At 48.4% G+C, this 24,071-nt stretch overlaps 8 protein-coding genes across 8 annotated transcripts; 4 read left to right on the forward strand and 4 right to left on the reverse strand.

Moving 5' to 3' along the window:
* Positions 1–1,042: 1,042 nt before the first annotated feature.
* F4817DRAFT_333344 (uncharacterized protein) lies at positions 1,043–3,386 on the reverse strand. The gene is made up of 3 exons (XM_049302752.1): positions 2,719–3,386; positions 2,049–2,665; positions 1,043–1,993 (listed from the first exon to the last, which is right to left on the reverse strand). Exons 1-3 carry the CDS (start codon positions 3,205–3,207, stop codon positions 1,645–1,647), a joined length of 1,455 nt encoding a protein of 484 aa, XP_049160313.1. The 5' UTR covers positions 3,208–3,386; the 3' UTR covers positions 1,043–1,644.
* A 130-nt stretch (positions 3,387–3,516) lies between these two features.
* F4817DRAFT_333345 (mitochondrial NADH-ubiquinone oxidoreductase 12 kDa subunit precursor) lies at positions 3,517–4,657 on the forward strand. The gene is made up of 2 exons (XM_049302753.1): positions 3,517–3,983; positions 4,127–4,657. Exons 1-2 carry the CDS (start codon positions 3,758–3,760, stop codon positions 4,207–4,209), a joined length of 309 nt encoding a protein of 102 aa, XP_049160314.1. The 5' UTR covers positions 3,517–3,757; the 3' UTR covers positions 4,210–4,657.
* F4817DRAFT_58907 (mitochondrial ribosomal protein L37-domain-containing protein) lies at positions 4,622–5,753 on the forward strand. Its single transcript, XM_049307668.1, has 2 exons — positions 4,622–5,100; positions 5,226–5,753. Exons 1-2 carry the CDS (start codon positions 4,725–4,727, stop codon positions 5,480–5,482), a joined length of 633 nt encoding a protein of 210 aa, XP_049160315.1. The 5' UTR covers positions 4,622–4,724; the 3' UTR covers positions 5,483–5,753.
* A 121-nt stretch (positions 5,754–5,874) lies between these two features.
* Positions 5,875–8,158, reverse strand: F4817DRAFT_58899 (TAFII55 protein conserved region-domain-containing protein). The gene has a single exon (XM_049307667.1). It carries the CDS (start codon positions 7,569–7,571, stop codon positions 5,985–5,987), a length of 1,587 nt encoding a protein of 528 aa, XP_049160316.1. The 5' UTR covers positions 7,572–8,158; the 3' UTR covers positions 5,875–5,984.
* A 587-nt stretch (positions 8,159–8,745) lies between these two features.
* On the forward strand, positions 8,746–9,530 carry F4817DRAFT_314546 (uncharacterized protein; the record flags this gene model as incomplete). Its single annotated transcript, XM_049300416.1, has 2 exons — positions 8,746–9,214; positions 9,274–9,530. The coding sequence occupies 2 exons, from the start codon at positions 8,746–8,748 to the stop codon at positions 9,528–9,530; spliced, it is 726 nt and encodes a 241-aa protein (XP_049160317.1).
* A 1,222-nt stretch (positions 9,531–10,752) lies between these two features.
* On the reverse strand, positions 10,753–14,613 carry F4817DRAFT_58937 (uncharacterized protein). Its single transcript, XM_049307669.1, has 2 exons — positions 14,370–14,613; positions 10,753–14,308 (listed from the first exon to the last, which is right to left on the reverse strand). The coding sequence occupies exons 1-2, from the start codon at positions 14,474–14,476 to the stop codon at positions 10,804–10,806; spliced, it is 3,612 nt and encodes a 1,203-aa protein (XP_049160318.1). The 5' UTR covers positions 14,477–14,613; the 3' UTR covers positions 10,753–10,803.
* A 1,442-nt stretch (positions 14,614–16,055) lies between these two features.
* F4817DRAFT_333350 (glycoside hydrolase family 15 protein) lies at positions 16,056–19,440 on the forward strand. The gene is made up of 11 exons (XM_049302754.1): positions 16,056–16,169; positions 16,229–16,337; positions 16,392–16,819; positions 16,914–16,926; positions 17,082–17,401; positions 17,455–17,968; positions 18,028–18,395; positions 18,453–18,476; positions 18,533–18,715; positions 18,793–19,005; positions 19,100–19,440. The coding sequence occupies exons 3-11, from the start codon at positions 16,690–16,692 to the stop codon at positions 19,369–19,371; spliced, it is 2,037 nt and encodes a 678-aa protein (XP_049160319.1). The 5' UTR covers positions 16,056–16,169; positions 16,229–16,337; positions 16,392–16,689; the 3' UTR covers positions 19,372–19,440.
* A 994-nt stretch (positions 19,441–20,434) lies between these two features.
* Positions 20,435–22,503, reverse strand: F4817DRAFT_364245 (uncharacterized protein; the record flags this gene model as incomplete). Its single annotated transcript, XM_049306727.1, has 4 exons — positions 20,435–21,123; positions 21,186–21,715; positions 21,771–22,038; positions 22,098–22,503. The coding sequence occupies 4 exons, from the start codon at positions 22,501–22,503 to the stop codon at positions 20,435–20,437; spliced, it is 1,893 nt and encodes a 630-aa protein (XP_049160320.1).
* Positions 22,504–24,071: the final 1,568 nt, after the last annotated feature.

Below are 24,071 nucleotides of genomic sequence, written 5' to 3' on the forward strand. Positions count from 1 at the left end.
AGATCGCCGACTTTCTTTATGATTTATTAAGTAGAGTATTAAGTGTTGAAGAAAGTAAACCTCGCGATAGGTAAAGTTAGGATTGAAATATGTTTGTAGGATGAAGAGTTGAAAGTTAGGAAGGCAGATGCCAAACTGTCGAAGATTAAAAAGATTGAAATAGATCGGGACTTGGAAGGAACAAAGGGTAGCAACAGTCGGATAATCAATTTGAACACTTGCACACAAGCCTGAGATACCTATCACCTTAGGGCAGGAACCTAAGGAAAGAGCTACAAGTGTGCCCGGATACGAAGGTGCGAGCTTAGAAATGTGCGTAGGCAACTACGTCCTACCTTAGGTACGTACCTGTCTACTAACAGGTGGTAATGCATTTGAAAAGCCCGAGTGCCTACATACATGAAGTTAATAATGATACCAACTTGACTTCTGGTGGGTGTCTATCGGCATACCCTTTCTATAGACTATAACGAACCCTCATAGTTCACTACCTCCGCCCAACCATTAATTGCAATATGGTATATACCTACATAGCCGCGTAATATTAGCCTTGTAAGAAAGTCTCTTGATAGCTCTAACATCTGAAGTATTAACAACAATCTGTTTCATAAAAAAATAAAGTACAGCGCGAAGGGTATATATGAGCGTACGTATAGGTTCGTGAACACTCCTACCTTATTAATCCTCTTCGCTCTTACTAATATTTCGTATAGGAAACTGGCTGTAACCTTTAAGAGCCGAGTCTCTTTAAACCTCATGAATAATAAATAGGGCCATGGCACCCAATGGCGTTACTGGTGTGGATAGGGGATTACGAATAGTCAAAGGGTTATGCCTTAGAGCAATAGGTTGAGGTTACAAAGCTTTACGTCCTAAGGCCTTATGGAACAGGCACTAGCGTAGCTGGTTAGTGACTACGGTCTTCGATAGACTCCTATGATTATTCAAACAACTTGGCGTCGACATATTGGATTAGTCTTAATTGAACTAGCTGTTACGAGGTATTGGGCACATTTCACATTTACCGAGTTAGACACTACGCTTTTCATGAACTGGTGTAATTATCTCACTTCTAACCTAAGGAAGCTGTAGGGTAGTGACTATTAAGCTTGTGGGGTGTACAAGGCAGAGTATACTCACCGAGATCTGACTGACCAGAATGTCAGTTTAATCGTAAAGAAACCGTAAGTCATTCGCATTTGCAAGAGAAGAGCTTTTTTGATGCCCTCGAACGCCGTCATAAAGCCCTCGTAGTCTAGAAGCTTGATCCGCCTCCAGATGCTGGGAACGTGCCCCGAGCATAAGGAGGTTCATACCAACTTCGTTGACTGAAAAGCCCTCAGAGCCCACAGAAGGAAAAGCCGACTTAATAAAAAACCGATATACGTAGATGCATATAGCACCAGCACAGACGACTGTGCTATCAGTTTGAAGCCCTCGAACCCTCAAGCCCTCAGAATCCACATGGAGGTTACCCTCCGATCATGCCCACAGGTCAAATCACAGCTTCTTATAGAAGCCTAGCCCTCAAAGCCCACAACTCCAGAGGAGTTTATAGTTTCGGAGAAGCCGACGAACCCACAAAGCCAACCGTCATGTGTGTCAAAGAACCCTCAGAATAGAGCCTAGTGCGGCTATGCCACTTTAAAAAGTGGTCTTCTTGCCTTGGAACGACGCGCCACCTCGAGAACCAAAGCCACCTCGTCCACCACCGCCACGACCCCCGAAGCCACCACCACCACCGCGGCCGCCGAAACCACCGCGTCCACGGCCACCTCCGCGGCCACCTCCGCCACGACCTCCAAAGCCACCGCCACCACGGCCGCCCGAGTTACCGTCACGGGGCGGTCGCTGGCTGGCGAAGTCAAGACGGACAGCGCGAGAATTTCGGCCCTCACCGATGTAAGCGCCATTCTTGGCGTCATATACGGTCTTGGCATCTTCAACTGACTGGAAGGATACGTAACCGAAACCCTTGCGGTTGCCGGAGTCACTACTCTAATATTAGTATCAAGGCACGGAGATGAAAAATCGATAGGGATACGTACGGGTCGGTGGGAAGTCGAACACTCTTGACTTCGCTGACCTCGCCGAAGAATGCAGTAACCATCTCCTCATCAACATCCCACGGGAGGTTGCCAACAAATAAGGTATCGCTCTCCGGGCTCGCGACATCGCCGTGTTGGCGGGCACGGTCGGCGGCACGAGCGTTGGGGGTAGCATCCTCAGCGGGACGGGGCTTAGAAGGGTCCAGTCTCATGGGACGGTTGTCAAGTTCAACGCCGTTCATCTTGTCGAAAGCAGCCTGAGCAGCCTCAGGGTTTGCAAAGTCGACGTATCCGAAACCACGAGAGCGTTGCATGGCTTTGTCAGTGACGACACGAGCGTTTGTAATGTCGGCGCAATCCTTGAATGCGTCGTACAGCTTCTCGTCATCCACAGCCCAACCGAGGTTTCCGACGAAGAGAGTAGAGCTCTTCTCCTCAGACTCCTCATCTGTCTTGGTCTTCTTGAAGGGTGTAGAGGCCTCATCTTCGGCCTTACGCTTCTTCGGCTGCTCAGGCTTCTTTTCAGCCTCGGACTCAGCATCGCTAGAGTCATCAGAACCTTCCTCTGCATCAGAAGAGTCGGAAGAATCAGAGTCGTCGGAGTCTTTAGCCGATGACTTGAATACACGTTAGCTAGGCACAATGTAATATGTTTTGAGAATTGGCATACCTCTTTCTTAGCCTTAGCCTTGTCTGCAGTAGGCTTAGCGTCAGCAGCATCGTCGCTGTCGTCGCTGTCCTCGTCGGAATCGGATGAGTCTTCTGACTCGGACTTGGCGGCCTTAGCTTTGGCCTTGCCGTTGGTCTTGCCATTGGCAACGGGCTTAGCAGCCTTGCCGCTAGCCTTAGCCTTTGCAGCAGGCTTCTCCTCAGACTCGGAAGTAGAGTCGTCAGAGTCTTCATCCGAAGAGCCGGAAGCATCATCAGATTCAGAATCGTTGGAGTCAGAGTCAGACTCGGAGTCCTCGGACTCGGACTCGACCTTCTTCTTCTTCTTAAGATCCTTGCCCTTCACGGCCTTTGAGGCGACATCCTTAGCAATCTGCTTGGACTTAGCCTTTGGGCTGTCGGTGGCCTTGGTAACGCCGGCATTCTTGACAGCACTGAGGGGCTTGGAAGCCTTCGCGGCTTTGCCGTTTGCTTGCTTGACCTTGCCCATTGTCGAATATAAGTGAAGAGATTGGGGTATTGTTTAAGATAATCGTCTTCGACGTGAAATGTTGGAGTTGGGAAGAAAGGATTGTTGGAAGAAATGGATTGGGAGCTGTATTATATCCTGTAGGAGAAGGCGTGGTTGGTAGCTCTCTAAAAAAAATTCGAGGGACCAGAGGAAAATTTCATTCTGCCGGTGGGGCATATGCAGGCGGTAAGCCCTAGCTTGCGTGATAGCTTGATTCAAGTTTTGTGATAGCACGGCCCAACAAACCACATTAGGTCGTTCACGCTAGTTCACGGAAGTAGCGCTGTACCTCTGTACCTATGTAGATACTTAAGTACGTAGGTACCTACGAAGTACAACTTTTATCAATAAGTCACGTGGTTATATTATGTAGCATGTTGGAATTGCTTGATTGCTGACTGGATGGAAGCTCCATTACGAAATAACGGAGATTGGAGATTCAACCGCATGCGACAGTGTTGAACCACCGCAACTTAGAGCTCTCTTCCTAACCACTAATTAATCGCGGATTGAATCCTTCGTAACCAAAATGCCGACCCCCGAATCCGAAGCTTTCCTGGCGAAGAAGCCGACCGTCCCTCCCACCTTCGACGGTGTTGACTACGACGACAACAAGCGATTGAAGCAGGCGCAAGATGCCATCATCCGAGAGCAGTGGGTGCAGGTCATGATGGGACGATTGATCCGAGAGGAGCTGGGCAAATGCTATTACCGAGAGGGTGTTAACCACCTGGAGAAGTGCGGTGCTCTACGAGGTTAGTTAGATTCGTCGCCTTTCTTAGAGGCTCTATAGGCTTTGGATGAGCATTCCGATATATCATCACGGGATACTAGGGATATTTATTTTGAAAGGAGAGCACCGGGTTTGCTTGTAGCTATGAGACTAACAAGACAATAGAGAAATACCTCCAGATGCTCAAGGACCACCGGGTACGGGGTTACCTATTCGAACAACAGAACTACATCTCGAAGACTTCGTAGACGGAGAAAAAGAAAGGCAAGATGAGTTCTACGGTTATCAATGGCATAAATTACATTGTGATGAGAATGCATGGGGTACGAGGACTGCTTTGAACAGAGCTCTTTACATGAAGGTGTATCCGGTGCGATGCGGTCACTTGTCCGTCCGCGGTAACCCGTGTATTGTACATACCTATTCAGCAGCAATCTCAATGTGAAAACGACATAAATCCCGCCCAATGATGTAAAAAGCAAGGAACTCAGTTACTTGCACTTAAGATATCTACCTACCTAATTAGCTCATACCTGTAAAGCGGCAGAGCGGTTGTTAATTGAGGTTCTTATCCCTATCATAACCGGGTCCGTAGCCACCTGCTCCAATTGCCAATTGCCAATTGCCATCGGCGAAAACTAACCTAAAGCTCCGACCCTTACAAAATTTCTGGAGCTTCGATAATTCGTACTCTAAAATCCATACCCTTATCCCACCAGCGCCTGCGCAATCCCACGCAAGTTAGCAGCCAGCAGCATTCGCCATGATCTGCCAACGGTGTCTCCAGCGAGCCTCGGCGCTCAGCTCGCGCGTACCTATTAGAACCCCGGCCCCGTTCCTACGGCCGTTCTCCAGCACGATAGCGCGCCGGACGTCTTCTCCCGCTCCCGAACCACCCTCCCCGTCTACGAGCGGATCGCCCGTGTTCAGCACGCCGCTAGCCGACGTCGCCACCGAGGAAAAGCCTGCGCTGTCAGCTTGTCCGGAGGGAACCGTAATGACGGGCCTTAATTACTTCAAAAACCGGACAGATCCTGTTGCGCTGGCCGACGATGCGTATCCGGCGTGGCTGTGGAAGTGTCTAGAGGTGCAAAAGAAGGCGGACGAGGAGGCTGACGACGATGCCGGTGATGAATTCTGTAAGCATCCCCCTTCCTTTTTTCCACGTTGCTCTTGCTTCCCCTTACCCTACCTTAACCTATACACATCCTATATATATATCCAAGCACCTAAAATCCCAGACACCCCACTAACCCCCTTCCAGCAAAATCCAAGAAACAGCGACGTCTAGCCGCCAAGCGACAACGAACCATAGAAGCCCGTCTCCTAGCCGAGGGCAACCTCGAAGCCCTGGCGCCCAAGATCCCACTACAGCACCAGAGTATCAACTTGCCCGCCAACGAAGAGGGCACGACAGTGGGCGCCGTCGCGGCGCAGCAAGCGAGAGAGGATCTGCGCAAGGCTATGCGCAAGGAGCGGAGGGCCAAGATCAAGGAGAGCAATTACCTCAAGAGCATGTAATCTATGGCTTACGGTGTGGTCTGGATTGTAACCTACGAACTCTACTTCGGAGTGCCCCTTATGATAAAAAATGGGCGAGGAAGGGGGAAACGACAGACGAGCGAGTTCACGCGGATAGCGGAGCTGAACGCTGCGTCGCTTTTCTGCCCGAGATGTATGTACTATACGCCACTAGACCTGTATACAAATAAAATATACCAAAGGACAGACACTATTTACTGTAACAGACAGTTCAACGCCATGTATATCGAATCTTCGCCGTCACAAACCATAGGGCAATAAGCAAAGAGTAATTAACTGATTAATTGAGTATTCAAGCTACCTTGCCTATGTAGCACTAAGGGGTATCGTTCCGAGCCGTATTCTAGTCTTACAATGCCATTTTCCTTTTCGTCAAGTAGACGTCAACGCCTGAGAAAGGACCAAGCGAAATTGGGATCCCATCTTCCCCTATTTTCCAGCACACGCATTCTATATTATGCGTTATTATGCGTTCTAGCCTTTAATCTTCGTCCGTTAAGCCCAGCGCAGCTTTCTTGACGGCAATCTCCTTTTCGAGGTTGGCCTTTGTGAGAAGGACACGCTTCTTCAAGATTGGTGCGGTGACTTCAGAAAGTTGGCGTAGGGTCTCGTCGAGTGACTTCTTTAGATGCTCGATCTCGTCGAGCTTTTCCTTGCGTTCTCGCTCCGCCACCAACTGCTCCTCGTCGACATCGTCGTCTTCACCATCCTCCATATCTTCATCGTCGTCGTCGTCATCTTCATCTTCTTCTGATATGATCTCCTGCATGGCCGCGGGAGTATTCCCTTCGATTGTCATAGGAGTTTGTGCCTCTGGCTGCATGGCTGGCGTGGTCGCTGCAGGCTCTTCATGATGCATTCCGCTCTCTGCGAGCTCAGCTTCCATGGCTGCCAACATCTCATCGTCTTCAGCATCCTCTTCCATATCGTCCTGCACACCAGCATGGTCTCCAAAATAGTCCTGCTCAGTTTCACCTTCAGCATCTTCTCCGGAGTCGTCGGAATCTCCGGAGTCGTCGTCCTCATTGTAGATGAGTTCGGTGTAGGATTCTAAGGCGTTTGCGTCATCCTCGAGCAGTTTGGCTACTTGAGTAGCAGTACTCTGCCACTGCTTCTCTGATACAGTCTTTCTAAATCGTCGATGGACAGCATCGTGCATGGGAGGAGTAAGACCGTGAGGCCACTTATAGTCGTTCTTAGCAGCCATAGGTGGAAGCGGGATCGTCTTGGCTTCAGTCTCGCTCTTAACGGTTGCAAAACATAGAAGCATCTCGACAATATCAGAGTTCTTCATCATGTTTTTGCGATCCCAAGACTTCATCGCCTCCGTAATGGTTGGTAGCTGGACAAGAACTGCCGCATAGTGGGTTCCGTCGATGGTGACCATAGCTCGTCGCTGCTTAGCATCGAGAAATTGAACACCAAAATCCGCGCCTCCGTTATGCTTGGGCAAACCGATAGTGCCTTCAGCCAACGCCTTTTTCAAGTACTCTGTCGCGGCTCCTGGCATGACGCGAAGAATAAATGTAGTTTCCCGGACAGGATCAACCTCGCGGTCGCTTGCTTCGGAGTCGTAAGCATCTCCAGGATGATGTTGAACAGGTTCGCCTCTAGGCTTGAACTTGATGGTGCTAATAGGCGTTGACACCACATTTGATGCGCGGTCTGGCTTCGATATGGTCGGTCTAATCTTAATTGTTTTGCTAGGCCGGTTCGATTCATGTCGAGTGACAGACAATGGCCGATCTTCATCGCTATCATACGGGCGCTTCTTCGACTCAACAAGCTTCTGAGTTGGCTTGGACGTTCTACCGGCTTTGGACTTGGTTAAGGTCGGTGTCTGGGCGATGGGTGTAGCGGCTGGTGTGGTCGGTTGACTACTGATCTTGATCTTTATTTTCCGACTCTCTCCAGATGGCGTAGGGGTGCCAACATCGCCGCTGAATGAAGGTTGTCGCGATGCTGTATTGAGCTTTAGGATAGGTCTTGGGTTTTCAGGGTTCGACGGAGGCGGCATCTGCTGCGACGTGTCGAGCTTGAGGGTCGGCTTTACGTTGATAGACGACATGATGAAAAGTGTACTTGGATAGGCGAAAGGAATAACTATGTCGTTAGACTCTCGGATGATAAGATTTAACCCTCTATGCTATGGACCAAACCAGCATCTAGAAGGTAGCCGGTAGATGCTTTTGTTACATAAGGTATATGTAATGAAGAGGTGACATTGAATCGGGACTTGCGCCGCGCACATACAGATGGTGGGGCCGTGAGTTGGAAGTACGACCTGAAAAGATAGGTACCGCGTACCTACCTTATACGTACTTCGTACACGGTACTGGAAACAAACGAAGGTAAAGTTAGCGCCCGCCTCAGGTGCCTGGCTTTTGGTACGTGTGGGTCAAAGTGGAACCTCTTTAGCTTTGCTCTTGCAGGGCGGGCAGGCTGGCAGGTTGCTCTCCCTCAAACCTTTAAGTAATAAGCAATTCTCTCCTAGCTTCTAGCTTCAATTCTAAAGAATGTGCAACTTTTAGATAGGTAGTACGGATGTTGGCTGATATGGCGCAACGGGTCGGCAACTACTGCTAGGACTTGCTGATCAGATGGAGAATCAGTCAGGATCGTTTGAATACGGCTAGTAAAAAAGTTACTCGATATATTCTCTCGGTTTCCCTCGAATTGGCATCTATTCAAGTTCCAAGCTCCAAGCTCGACTGTACACTACCTTTTCTCGAGAACAACCACTCAAACGCCATCTTCGGTCCTCCCAAATCAAAGTACCTCTTAGACTCCTAGCTCACGCATATCTTTTCGCGGCTGGTTCTTATTCCCGTTGTGTACCCTCTACAATACGTCTAGTTCGACGGGCGTTTCTATAATTCGACATTACTAGACGAATCGGCGAAAACCTCAATCCCAATCTGGTCACACTGTTGCTACTTTGAGATCAAGTACTAGTACTACATTATTGGCCAGTCATACTGAGCCAGGCCTCCCTACGATTGACAAATCAATCCAAGTTAATGTACGAAGTCCACCATTGTCGATTTGAAAGAAAGCTTACACCCTGTAAAGATCTTCGATACGACCTCCTCGGTCAATCCTTACCCTAGTGTTCCCAACGCGCGCTTCCAAACGTCCGGCTTCCTACGACCAGATAATCCTGGACGGGGCGACGAAACTCGCCCCATCCAACACTCTTGACGGCCGTGCCTCACGATATCAGATAAAAGGAGATATTCGCAATGTCGTCATACGCTCAGCAAGTCCACCGCGCGCCCACCGCCTCCGAGATCCACCACGCTCTGCTACGTCCAGCTATCCTACAGATCCTCCGCGCACAGGGCTACTACTCATCGACTCCCAGCACAGTTGACGCGCTGACCGAGCTCGCTGCGAACTACCTTACTGCAATCTCGCGAAGCACCGCGCAGCATGCGGCACTTAACAACGAGGTGGGCGTGCCAGGCCTTCCCGACATAGTCGATGTGCGCCTCGCTCTCGAAGACTGCGGCGCTCTGTGGCCAGAACGCGACTTCACGGCCCAAGAAGTGAGCGGAGAGGAGGATATGAGAGGGATTGATGAATTCATACGTTGGGCTAAGGGGAGCAAGAACCGGAGGATTCGCATGGTCGCGGCTCTGGATAAACCAGCTGCCGGCGATGTTGGTGAAGAAGGAGTAGAGGAACAGCGCGAGACAGACTACTTGAGTGGTATGTTCTACACAGACCTCGTATATATCGTGCTTTATGCTAACAAATACGAATCGCAGCGCTGAAGAGGAAGCACAATAAGACGGACCAAGACTCTAAGTACGCGGGTACAATCTTAGGCCGAGGCATCGTCGAAGGCGAGGTCGTCCCAGAAGGCGGGAGTGAGAGCAGCATACACGCCTGGGCGCGTAAGATGCACGAGACGTCGCAGCGCCCCCCCGAACCCGAAACTATCGACATCGAGTCAAGGCCGCCTAGCTCGGGCCTGAGCTCACTTGCCGACGAGGACGTGGCTATGATAGATATGGAATTCTGAGCTACTCGGATTGCCACCGATTCAGATGAAATTCCAAACCCGAGAGATACTGAGGGATATCGGCTCTAGCCTGAATATCATCCTCGTCTTATTGTTTCTATAACACACACCAAGCTATATTTTAGCCCTAAGACACGATTACGAGGGTCCATCTATACATGGGTCCCTTACGCACGTGTTCTGCATGGCCTACGGCGTTGGTATCAACGGTTTTGAGGGAGTACAGTTTGGCGTTACTATTGGTATATGAAGCATACTCTGCTTGGTGTGCGTTTTGCACAGTGGAATACCCCCTAATCCAATCTTACTCTAAAACTACCTACTACCCTGTCTATTGTGACTACCCTAACGATGGAGGTAACATACATACCTAGGCAGTGATGTAGTTTCTATATCACCCTTGCCCTTGACCTATAAGATGGCCGAAGGAGGGATGGCGCCCTCGTGCTTAGAGCGTAAGCTTATCGGGATGGACTGGGCTGCTCGGCGGTCGAGGGATGCGATGGTATCTAGGTACCTATAATACCTAGGTTAGGTACATATAGCTATCAAGTCATGTGTCTTGTAATACACCTCGCTTCAAGGCCATTATCAAGGGTTTATTCAAACCGAACGCCTCATAATAGAAGGAGCTGCGAAAGGCTAACTAGCTAGTTCAAGGGAAAGGCAGAAATTTGAAAGAGCTTAACATGCATAGATAGATCATTGGAACCATGCGTTTTAAAAGTACCTACGCATCTAATACAGCACAAATAATATCGTTATGAATCACCGGTATGTATGACGAATGCTCTCGTAAACACGGCCCTAGATATATTTCCGTCGGAACACGCGTAGCTCCAGATAGTAAGGGTTATTTACCTATATAGGTAGGTACCTATACGTATCCAGAATACACTAGAATGAAAATAAAAACCTACCATAGGCAGGTCTACATATATAGGTAGGTACCTAGGAAGGTATGTTTGATGGATTTTTGGTATCATACACACGTATCGCTCTTTATATCCCCAACGTTCAACCCAAGTTCGAGCGAGTGAAATCCATACGCCAGCCACTTGTCCTAAAGACGAACCGATATATTCGTCCGAAACGAAATAGTCCCCTTCTCCTTTTTAGCCCGCATGGGCATGGGAGTGGTAGTAAGATTTTTAGTTATCCGAAAAACTAAGAGCCAATCGAGTGGGCTCTGGCGCTAAATCCAATCCAATGTCTGGTATGTTGTGATACTCGTACGCCAACATCTTGTTGCATATCCAATTCCCTTTTTCTTCTACATCACGATACATTTTTTATCTTTACCCTGGCCTCTCGGGATGGCAGTTGCCCAAGTCACATCCATCCAACCATCAGTATCGTCCTTTTTCTTATTCTTCTTTCGTCCCGTCCATCCTCGGAGCTTAGCATCCTGTATATTCTTTAATGCTCCCCTCCTAGCCCGACTTTGTCGGCGATTTAAACTAGTATGATGGCGCAGTGATGTTGAGGTAAGCTGTGAAGAAGGAGGTGGCGGTGGAAGTAGGTGCGGTTCTCCATTGGCAACGCTAGAGATTGTTTCTAGGCGCTCGACAGTGGGACGCAGTAAATGTGCTCCTGATATTGGTCGGGGATGGCGAGGAACTGGCGCATGCAAGACTGGTCCCGCCTGTTGTCTACCTACATCTAGCCGGCCGGGAGCATCAAATGCACCAGTTACACCCGTGGGCGTGCTAATTATAAGTGGCTGGGCCGGCTCTGATGCTGGCTGTATAGTAGGTACGCTACCTCGTCGAAGTTCCCGGAATTGGCCACCTCGGCTACCTACAGGTACGCGCGGTAGGTGGAAACCGCTCGACATAGGACGTGACACATCAGAACTATTCTGCCTACTATGCAAACGTGTCGTTCGTTCCGAGTATGGCGTTGGAGGTAGAGCTGCAGCTATAATATCCTCGTTGGTCCGATCCGTTGCCGGAGCAGAGCGGGGATATCCGGTAAAAGAAGCCGAAGAAGCTGTATCGGGTCGTGGCGGGGCCCTTGGCCAAGTATGAGCACTTGGAAGCGTGCCCACAACTGGGCTGTTGCTAGCCTGCTCGTTATTCCATCCCGGGACGTTCGTCATAGATGACGGGGTGGTGGGATCGAGAGGATGAGGAATTGCCGACCCTGGACGGGAGCCTCCTACGACTTGATGCGATCCAGACGAGGCAGGTGTGTATTCAGTAGCTGAGGACTGCGCTGCCGCTGACATTTGGTATGGACTACGCCGCTCCGGCGTTACATTTACCGTAGCTGGGCCCTCAGATACGTGGGAGCTTGTAGCCCTGGAAGGAGATCCAACGGGAGATACATCGTAAATATCGTCATATTCATCATCCACGTGGGGCCGGCGTTCTTGCGTGAAAGAATGAGCTGACACAGGTCTGTAAGAATGCACCCCAGCAGGCCCAGCAGATCGACTGGCATTTATAGAGGTATCTGCGACCCTTTGCTGCGAAGCGTGAGGGTGCCAAGACATGTGGGACGACCTGTCCCGTAGAGGAGTTGTCTGTAGACGAGGTAACTCTGGACGGCTAAAATTAGGCGTCATGGACATTCGCGGAGGTAGGTTAGATGGAGCGGACGGGATCGGCGGAATTGGTGGGATAGAAGATGGAAGAGGAGGAACAGGGGGAATAGAGTCTCTCCTGCTACCCGGTAGGATTCCAACACCGGGAATAACGGAGTGGTGTACAGAGTGACGCATGAAATCGGGTAAATCACCAGGGTCCTCCTTAGTATATGGTGGTGGAGGAGGTACCCAGTTATCAGCATCACTTTCGTGAGGATGCTCAGCCCTTCCATCAGCGCGTCGATACTCAACTCGACCAGCCACAGGCTGCGGGTTCCGTCGGCGATTCACTGCTGCCGCAGTTGCAGCGCGGCGTAGCGTTGTTCCAGATCGTGGATTGGCATGAGCATATGGAGCATCGAGTGCTTCTTGGGCCTCCTCGAGAGAGACATCTTCTGTTTCTTCAATCGCCGCTGCGTGAGAATTAGTACGTGCCGTGGCCATAGGTCGTGGTACTAGCGGATCCTCCGAATCATCATTATGAGCCGTCGACGGACGTAATAATACATCAACTTGACGAGACGTAGTCGTTGCCATAGTCATCACACTGGCCCGGTTCCCTCTCCGCTGCGCCACCGTTCTCCGCCTAACGATAGCTACTTCTGTATCGATGTCGCGATGCTCTTCTTCTAGTGCTTCCGGTTCGTTTGCGCCAACCTCAATGGTGATTTCCTTTTCTTCGCCATCTACCAAACTGTAGTCGAAATCAAGGATTGTGATTCTCCCTCCATCCACGAAGTCGATGCCATCTTCCTCAGTTACAAGTTTAGGGGGCATCACACCTCGAGCAGCAATAATCAATCGTTCTTGCGAAGACATATCGCCAAAGCCGGATACCCATTTCAAATGGCTCACACCACATAATTGTGTAATTTTGCGCCCGCACACGAACGTGTTGCGATACTTGTCGCATAAAATCTGCCACTGCGGAACCCGACTACCATTCGCCTCCTGTACTCGAGTGGACGAGCGTGCCGAGACTCCGCTATTCATACGGTTTAATGATGGCGGTCCATTTAGATCGGATGCCGCATGGTTGCCTTCCGGAACTGCTTCTAGGTCTTCGGGCACACCGTACAACCAGACATCTTTCCCTTCAAATCCAGCCGAGACGAGGTCTCCTTGATAATTGGCAGCAGGTAGGGTACATGGTAACAAGGGTCCAGGCGAAGGAGTATTTGGGACCGGCCCTGTGAAATAAGTTGTGCCATTGCGAAGGTCATCAATCCGCACGGCGCGAAAAGTCTCAAAACTTCTGTCATAAGCAAACGCCCAAGTTGCCTCCATAGAACCTGACTCTTGCAGTAGGGCAGCATGACTACAGTCCCGGCTCGTATTAGGAAATAGAATAGAAGTAGTCCACAGTGCACTAATGTTATTTTCTTCAGACATTTGATTTCCGGGATCATAATACGGAGCTGTCAAGATAACCGTATTAGGTGTGTAGGAAGTTGTCGTTGTGCCTAAAAGCTGTGTTCCATCGAACGAAAAGGCGAGGGAATCGACACCATCACATTTCACTGCCCTTCGATCAGTTGGAAGAGCCCCAGGGCTTATAGAAGACACTTCAATGCCGCCTTCGTATGCGGCTGCTAGCACACTCCCACATGGAGACAGGGCAATGGCACGGGGAGAATGGTCCAAGATCAGCGACTGGGTTCGGCGAGGTGGAACTTTTCCCAGGTCATATAAATCAACCTGCATATCAGTCGATAATACTGCTAAGAGACTACCATCATCCAAAATGCATGCGGCTGCCGGGCGGCGTAATATTTTAAACTCCCGCTTAACAGCCAGTTCGAGTTCTCTAACATCTAGAACAAATATTCGGGACGAATTATACGCGAGTAGATGATGACCCCTAGGAGACGAACTGAATTGCATTCCTTCGCCACCAGGGGCAGAGGACGATCCGATACAGTTTGAGATCAGCCTTATCGTAGTTGTCTTAGGGCGCAGGTAAGCCTCAAAAAGGTTTCTCTTGACTTCTCGGGCGAATAGGCGGCGCAGATTAGGTAAGTTATCATCATCCGACTTTGCGACAGGTACGACGGTGTGACTGGCGCCATAGGATTCGCATCGTAGGAGATGATGTGCGTAGAGATGGGCTTGCTGGGAAACACGCCTCCATTTTGAATTAAGGAGGACGAGAGACGCGAAAGAGTCAGGGTCGGTCAATTGAAGTATTCTGAGTTAAGCAACATGTCAGCTGTCAATAATCGATGTAGCTAATAGTAGCATCAACCTACTGTTCTATAATCTCATCGGGAAGCTTATCAAAGGCTGAAGGCGAGAGCTTGCCGCTGGCAACACTTGGCTTCTCGTCCATACCGGACGTTTGGGTTTCAGCAGACATGACAGAGTGCTACGAATGACGCCAAGGTCAAGAAGTTATAAGTGAGAACGTCGCGATATTTTAGGATGGTAGTGCTACGCCATGGTTCAGCAGAAGTTTATTTTTTTATTTGGTATGGTCGCATCCGAACAGAAAGGGGAACAGGATTATCGTTTCTCATGAACGACTTGTCTCGGCCTGTAGTATTGCACAAAAGTTGAAGCAGATCGAGCGGGGAACCAATAAGAATAGAAATGAAGACGTGTGACAAAGAAAATGGGAGGTGACGCGGCAGATTAACGCTGGGGTAAGATAGAATATTGTAATTGTAGACCTTGTCGCCTTTGCGCGCGCGCCTCCTTGTGATCCTTGTGATAGGAGATGATGGGGGACGATTGGGGACGATTGGGGGAGGCGGAGTAACAATTGGTAGCAATAGTTTAGCAATGCGGGCAGGCAAGTAATAAGGTGTGTAATGTACCCCCATGTCCCTTGTACGTTCCCATGTACGCCGTAATACGCTGTAGGTAAGTGGTACCGGCATATATTATGGGCATATATTATGGGCATATTAGGTACCTACCTACTAACCAAGGCTTGCGCAGCAGTCAGCTCTCCTCTGAACATGTTACCAAGCCTAGCCTTGTTTCGCAACTACCTAATTTAGGCGATGCAATGGATATTGGGTGCTGTATCCCGTTATTAAGCCTAAACCCAGCTGAAACCATAATGGCCTTATAAAAGATAGGTCTCATGTACACTTCTGGTTGCACCTAACTAATCCGAACAGATATATCGACCAAAATGGTAAGAGAGTTATTGGGAGTGCATCGTATACAAGTCTAAGCTTTGTTTGTATTATTACAAAAGGAGAATATATATTACATTCGGGAAAGTGCTTCGATAGTGCTTAATATTGACCAGCCACATGCTTTGTACCAAATCACCTCGGGTACTTGCGTCTTCACATATCACATCTTGGTAGGTCTTGAGATAGTGTACCCTAATGTACCTATCTCATGTACATACCTATGTCATATGTGGGCTTTCTCCGCAAGCACGTCCACTCATGTACAATCCAAGGCATGGGTGCAGTAACCCCGGTTAGAGGAAAGGCTCGATCGAAACAACTTTATTATCACCTAGAACTGTAGATCAAACAGATCGAATTCTAGTGCAAAGCCTTAAAAATTCATCATAATTGACAGAATTAACATTTCCGTATTACATGACTATCCAAGTAATAGCTAGCTTAATTAATACAACATTAAAGGTGTTACAAAATACTAGTACTAACTAGGCGCTAATCCTGCGGGTACCTAAGATATACGATCTAGCCAACCGTCTCCATATAAGGTTAGATAAGTCTATTTTTGGATCTAAAATTCCTCATACATCAGAACCTTAAACCCAACTATACCCGTTTATCTACTCGTAGCCCGTCGAATTATACGACTTGAAGAAATTTGTTCCTCTTGAACATACTTTCGGTCGCATTTCTCCCATATTTGTATTAGCAGGCTACCATTAGTATTACTAAGATGTTGCCTTATTCTGCACCTAGGAATAGATAGTCCCCGGTTAGCCTACACGATTTACAGTCTAGGTACCTAATATATAACAAATTCTCGAAAAAGGATGTGACCCTTTAACAGAGCTGCCGTGCAATACGCCGAGATTGCTCCTCTGAAACTGCTATAATCAACTTGATGACGTATGTAAACAACATAGCTAAAACTTATCCATTATCAAGTATCAACTTATGTAAGCTAGGTAGCTACCAAGATACCAATCTCGAAATGTCTTAACTGAACCATGGGAATAAGGCACACGCGCATAAGCTGCCTTCATGCAGTGGCCTTACTAAGACACATACGTAGATGTTAGTCCTAGTGTCTGATTATCTAATACAAAAGGCACTAACAGTAACAACTAGCCGCCCCGGGGAATCGTGGGGAGCTTACACTGGAGCTCTCCCAATCCACTTCATGACTTTAGTATGATGTCAGGATTATAGCCAGCAATTCAGCTTTATTGTTCAAGACATTGACGTATATCACTTTGAGACTTATTACTAAATTACGGATTAGGAAAACTAGTCAAGTATTATCATAATAATAAGATTATACACACTCAAATTGTCGATAGATATCGTAAGAAGAAATTAGCCATTTCAAGACTCCGAAGCTCCCGTCCTCATACCTTAACTCCGGCAGACCTCATTCTCGCTCGCCATGGCTACCGCTAAGTGTAATACCCTAAACGTCTCTACAAGAGACGTTGCTGGGTATCTTCCGATTGAGAATTATGGCATGATTGGGAATATGAGAACTTGCTCGTTGGTAAGCATGGATGGGAGTATAGGTGAGTGAAACCGTCTTTACCTACCTAGGTACTCAAGTTTAAGTTTTTTATCAAGTATCAAGAAAGCTAACAAGAGAACGCTTTGCCTAATCAGATTTCATGTGCTGGTGAGTTTTTCTTACTATGGTATCGTCCTAGGTTTCTACCCGAAAATAAAGCAAAGTGACCTATTATTAACTGTCTCTTGCTATATCAACAATTTTAAATTTATTCAAGACAAGAAGTAGTTTTGAAGTAGAATTTAAGCTAACTCCAGTCATAGGCCAGACTTCGACTCTCCATCCGTGTTTGGCCGTCTCCTGGACAAGCACAAGGGGGGCTACTTTAGTATAGCCCCCCCTGAGCCCGCATCATGCACAACCAAGCAGCAATACCTCCCATCGGCCGCCATCTTACAAACTCGCTATATTAACGAAGATGGCGTCGTCGACGTTGTGGACTTTTTCCCCCGTCCCAAGGAGTCTACCGTTCCGTCTACGAAATACAAGCACAGTGCCTATCGCGAGGCCAGGAGCGTATACGAAGAGCTGAAGAAATGGCTAGTTCGGCGAGTCGAGTGCATCCGCGGTCAGATGTCATTAGGTATGTTATCCATCGTCCTTATCGCTAAGGTCGAGCTGCTAATATACGTCAAGACGTGGACGTCTTCCCAGCGTTCGACTATGCAAGGGAGTCTCACACGACTACCATACTACAAAAAGTGTGTGGAGTTGATAGTCCCCAGAGCAAGACTGTCACTTTCCACAGCAAGGACCTAAATCTTCAACTCGATGTGACTATCGACTGCGGCGGCGGAGAGTTAGATACTTGCCCAACCCTTCTTTTCAAAAAGGTGCAGAGAGATGGTATGAAAGGCGAGGGGGTTGTCGCCAATTTTACGCTGCAAGAGGGCCAGGCGATTTCATTCGTTATTCGAGAAGATAAACCAAACCACGTTACGGAGAACATCACAACTACGATCCTCGATGCTCAACAACATAACACGCAGGCGTACTGGTTTAAATGGCTCTCTAAAAGCAGTTATAAGGGCGCCTGGCGCGAGGTAGTCATGCGAAGTTTCATGATATTAAAATTATTAACGTACGAGCCCACAGGAGCCATAGTCGCGGCCCCTACATTCTCAATACCCGAAGCGATCGGTGGAGTTCGGTAGGTCCTATTTCTGTCATGTAAGCTGCGAGGAAATGATAGTAACTAACTAGGCGTAGAAACTGGGATTACCGTTTCTCCTGGGTCCGAGATTCCAGCTTCACAATCTACATCTTGCTACGGATGGGGTTTACGCAAGAAGCGGACGCTTATATGGAGTTCATCAGCGGAATACTGCAGAAGACTACGGCGAAGGGCAGCGATCTACCGATCATGTTTACCATTAGGGGCGAGACCGACATACCGGAGCAAGAGCTTGACCATCTCGACGGCTACAAAGGTAGTAGACCGGTCCGAATCGGCAATGGAGCTGCATTCCATAAGCAATTCGACACATATGGCGAACTGATGGACGCCATATATCTTTACAACAAGTATGGAAAGCCTATATCATGGGACACTTGGGTTTCGGTTCGCAAAATGCTTGGTAGGTCGTATTGTCAAACAACCCCGGATGGAAAAAACAATGGCTGACTTTAGACAGACCACGTTCTAACAATACTTCACGGTATGTAAAACACCATAATCTAGAGGAAACTAAGCACTAACAAGATGGCCTCCAAGAACCGGATATGTCGATATGGGAAGTCCGCAACCACAAGCAACACTTCGTCTACTCGAAAATAATGCTCTGGGTCGCCCTCGACCGAGGTGTCCGCCTCGCCGAGAAGCGCTGTCTCCCATGTCCCAACCGCGGAAAGTGGCTCGCGGCTCGAGACGCTATTTACGAAGAAGTCATGGAGAAAGGTAACCTAACAACCCTTCTTTTCACACTCCCACTCTCACTAGCATACCTAGGTACCCAGACTAATACAAGAGATCAGGCTACAACACAGAAATGGAAAGCTTCATCCAAAGCTACGAAAACAACACCATCCTCGACTCCTCGATCCTAATCGCGCCCCTAGTCTTCTTCATCACCCCCAACGACCCGCGCTTCCTCAACACCGTCGACCGCATCCTTCTCGCGCCAGAGAAAGGCGGGCTAACGAGCGCAGGCCTGGTCTACCGGTATAACACGGAGCTCGCCAACGACGGTAAGTCCCCTCTCCCTCCCCGCGACATAACCTACCCACCCACCCCCTATACGTATTTACTACCTATTTTACTAACACAACCCACCCCCCCCAGGCGTCGGCGGCCACGAAGGCGCATTCAGCATGTGCACCTTCTGGCTCGTCGAAGCGCTAACCCGCGCATCGGTCTACGAGCCGCGGTACCTCGAGCGCGCCGTCAACCTCTTCGAGAACATGCTCAGCTTCTCGAACCACCTGTCCATGTTCTCCGAGGAGATCGCGCGCAGCGGCGAGCAGCTAGGCAACACGCCCCAAGCCTTTAGCCATCTGGCCCTCATTAGCGCCGCCTTTAACCTCGACCGCGCTCGAGACTACGCGAGGAGGTGAGGATCGAAGAATTGCGGGTGACGCTAGATTGGTGCTTCTGTGGTAATGTCGCACTGGGTGGCGGCGGAGAATGGGGGGGGGGGGGGGGGGCTATAGCGAAGCGGATGACGATGGGAGGGGATATAAGCTAAGATGCTTTGATACATACCTATACCTAAGGTACCTAAGGTATTAGAAATAGCACGATATTTCTAGAAAGGACAAAGTCGAGCTATTCTAAAGAAGAACCCTCGTGGCTGTGAGATTCACTAGTGATTAAGCCAGCCGATCTAACCGTACAGTAAGTAGACCGCCTGTGCCATTTCCAAACGCACGTAACTCGGGTAGCAAGAGGTACAGACGCACTCGCTCGCCACCCTCTTGCAACCATACATACTCCCTAATGACATCACAGTATATTCCCTAGCATCAAAGACTCTACCATTAGGATTCTAGAACGAACAATATCATGTGGTTTCGGAGACCCAAACTGTCGGGCCAACGCCTAGATTCATCCTAAGAGCAAGAATTATAGGCTTAGAATGCAATCACATGTCGAAGAAGCACGAAAATATGAGGGACAACGTTACCTACGTACACGTATAGGAGGTACCTAGACTAAATATTAATTTTATTTGCTCCAGCTACAACAGTTCCAAACACGGAGATGTAGGTACATTTAACGGTTTTTCGCTCACTTATTGGAAATGCTTAGAGTGATAATATAATCAAAGTTAGCATGGAATCTGCGACAAGAGCGAGAGAATACCAAATGAATATCAGCTAAACGAAAGACTTGCATCCGGGTATCTTCCACCAACATTAGGCCTTGGTAAGAGTGAATATGACCCGCTGCGTTACATAGCGCGACAGCTTTTCAGACAACTTACTATAAAGGCGCCTTGCTGTCCTTAGCAGCATATAAGGCGCAGTATTGTCGAATAATTCTTCTCAAACGACCATACGATGAGGTAGCTCGAGTAGTTGCTTACCATTTTGATAACTCAATTCCCGAAAGAATGACTCTGCATGCAACCTCCAACCCTTCCCCTGCTCATAATTTTCGTAATCAGTAGGAGTTGGGCTAAGATGACTGCCTATTGTTCTTGACTGCCACGATGTGGGAGTACTGCCAGTAAGTCCCCCTTTCGATACATTCCTGGACTATGTCTTCCTCCTCCCACCACCATCGGTCGGCGTGGACGAATTTTCCCCATATCTCTTGCCACAACATTCTTGAGATGAGACATCGGAGCTCACTTTCTACTGATGATTGGTCCTTCATATCTTCTGTCGTAGTAGCGCACTCGTGTACGGCACGTACGGAGATAGTTGTGATGGTACTTCCGAATCCACGAAGTTTCGCAACAGCTAACCAGGCGGGAAATGTGTCACTTGGTAACGTAGTACGACACTTCTTCTCGAGTTGTATCAAGAGGTTCTCGAACAACCATTGTCGCAATTTTGGACCCATTGAAGATGAGACTGGTTGAGGGTCTATAAGGGTCAAGTGTAGAGCACCGCCGGGGGCGAGGCAGCGGTAGATGTGACGGAGAAGTGGAGGGATCTCGCTCGAAGGAAACAATGCAGGCATAGGTAAACATGTTACAGTTGAGTACAGCTGTGGAGCAAGCGGCCGAGAACCTGCCGATGCAGATATTGCCGGCACAAGTAATGGCTGGACGTTTGGAAATAAATTTGGAGATATCGGCTTTGGCGATAGGTGTGATATCGAGGCTTGCGGATGTAGAGCAGCGAGAAACGAAGCAGATGCTAGTTAGATATGTATTATTAGGAAGACTTCAAGGAAACTGCCTCCTCACTGGGGTACACACCTTGAGATTCGTAGAGTGCAAGGATCCTGGCAGATCCAGGGGGCTTCGACGAATCCGGACTCCCGGGACAGCTACCTGCGCGCTCCACGAGCGGAACATATCCCTCGTGTTGTAGGGCAGAAAACATCCAACGCTTCTTAGTCATCTCAAGTTCTTTGTAAACCGTTGCGTCCGAAGAATGGCCCATGCTAGATTTGATATTGGCAAGCATAAGCTCCGGACTTGCCGCTGCCATCATTCGAACCTCACGTTGTAGCGCCGCAAGGCTCGGAGACATGCATCTGTCGGAATCGTCACTGATCAATGAATTGTGCAATCCTTCCTCGTCGGATTGGGTGATCGTTTCTCTATTCGGAGTGCAATCCCACTCGTGGGGAGGCTTCCAGGCGTCCGCATTTCCTAGTCTATCGATACCATTCCATCCTGGAGTATATATGCCGGTATTATGATGGAATTCGATAGGAGGTGGCGTATGCAGCGACCTAGAAGAGGGTCTAGTAGAGCCAGGATCATCAAATGCTAAGAAGTTCCTGGAAGAAAATTAGGATAATCTCGGCCACCACGTTATAAGCTTTGTAGACTTACGTTCTCTCTGGGAAATCCGGTATTGGTGGTGTTGGGGCCTTTGTTCGGCCAGCCGAGATATGGACTTCGGAAATCAACTGGTTAACGTCCGTGTCTGGATCATGGGGCGAGTACACTACTTCGGTAGTTCTTGTGATGAATGAAGATGGCCCTAGGGTCTGAATCAAATACTCCGATTTCGTACTGGTAGTAGCGTCGCTCACGGAGGCCCCGACGCCAGTGCTATTGGTAACAGCAGATGGATCTGTCCATTTCGACAACGTGGAATCTACCGTAGCCGAGAATTAGTGATTATATATATCATCTCAGAGGATTCAGGCTTCCCACCTGGCGACGACAGACTAGAGACATCGGCTGCTTCCGAAACTTGGGTAGGGAGGTAGCCTCTCTCGGCAGGTTTTACGGTAATCTCCGATTCATCCTGATGGTGAAGCAGAGTCTTGACACCGTAAGATGATGTTCGGTTGACCTTGCCAACATTACGAGCTGGAGGAGCGGGCGATGTGGTCGGGTCCTTTGGCTTAGGTGACGTTGGGGTCTTCCTTCGGCTTCTAGCCGAAAATATTCCAAACCCCCGGTCACTAGAAGTCGAGCTCTCAGTCGAGATAGATTGACGGCCATTCTCAGGCTTTTGCTTTTTCTCCTTTTCTTTCATCTTAGCTTCTTGCTCTTTTCTTACTATCCGCTCGCCCACCAACTCCCGGTTGGGATCAGTCCAGAGAACGTCGAACATGATGGCTGTTTATGGTTGACTTGCCATCTAAGGCCTTCCTGTGAAGAATTGGTATCCGTCGCGGTATAATCTGTATAATGATGGTAGGTTTGGTGGATGGGGACTTTCAAGGACTCGGTGCAATTGTGACACAAAGGTAGTGTAATGACGGGCCAAATTTTCATCGGCAGTCAAGTTAACTTCCAAGAAGGATTGAACGAGCCATGTTATTATTATCTAGGATTAGAAGAGTCCTCTCATAAATTCCTCTCGTGCTGGTTTTAATCAGGTATCGGATAGATCGGAATGTTAAAGGGCTGGCTGGTTAGGGGGTTAGGGGGTTAGAAGAAAAGAGGTTCACCAAGATGGCTGAGTTTCGTGTACGGTGGTATTGGTAAAAGATTCAAAAGTCCCGCCACTCACTGTTGACGAATTGACTACCTCAATTGCTAGAGTGACACGGAATTAGTGATGGGACTTGAGGTGAAGTAAGGATGCAGAAGGCGGTAGGTAGGTTTGTAAACCAAGACATATAAAGTGAGATAGAGGAGAAGCGATGAGACTGGATAACTACCACCTGAGAAACACCTGAGAAACACCTGAAAATCCGAGGAAGGTTGGAAACTTAGATTGAAAGGTGAGACAAATTTGAAGCTGGATCAAATTCTAAGCCGGTTTTGCATCTCGAAATCATGGCAAGTACATCACCTTCGTACCTGCTCGACCCGAGAGATAGACCGCGGGAGCCTGCACTAATAAGATCGAGAGACGCACCTTCCCGCCCATTTCCTCTCTAGGTACTCTTTGACACTTCCAAATCCGCTTCGAGTTATCCCCGACCTTTCCGGAATGCCATATCTTCCAAACGATAAGCATCTCCACTCCACTTTGGTGTTTGTTTGTGTTTTTTGTGTGCGTGTATTTTTTCCCCATCAGTGGATCCACGTTCCGTTTTACACCTCGGTCTCCTATGCCGCGGCGAAGATCGTGATCCTTAGGAGGTAAACATGAGAGTACGTTATAATTACGTGGAACAGAGAAACCAAATCACTGCCTCCAAGACCGAGAGCTCTTCATCAGGATAGCATCATACCTAGAGCAAGTTTAAGGTCATTAAGCTCTTTTTTTTCTCCTTGCCCTCTTTTCGTCTTCTCCTTAGTTATAGTTTACATCTGCCTGTTACTATCTATTAGAAAGAGCATCTTCTACCTAATAGACGGTATGGAGTGTGTATATTTGCAACCAACATATTGCCTGGGCAACTTATACGGCTTACGATTAAACCTCTAAGTAAATACTCTTCCTCCCATTGGATCTACTAAGTAGCTTATAAATACTTACCTACGCAGTTTGTTAAATCTATACCTCTTTAACTCAAACCGCACTTAGTCGTGTGCCAATCATACTAGCCGTCACCTACGTCGTAATACTCAAATAGTGTCGCTTATTGAAGACTTAACTACCTAAACTTAATATACATATGATCGTAGATAGTTAATAGGGATACTAAGGGCTGCGGCGAATTAAAAGGTTGATTCTGTAAAGAGTGAGATATAAGAAGAGCCTCATCTCCTATCTGAGTAATCTAA

Source organism: Daldinia loculata, assembly GCF_022478755.1.
Source record: "Daldinia loculata strain CBS 113971 unplaced genomic scaffold F4817scaffold_16, whole genome shotgun sequence".
Lineage (NCBI taxonomy): Eukaryota > Fungi > Ascomycota > Sordariomycetes > Xylariales > Hypoxylaceae > Daldinia > Daldinia loculata.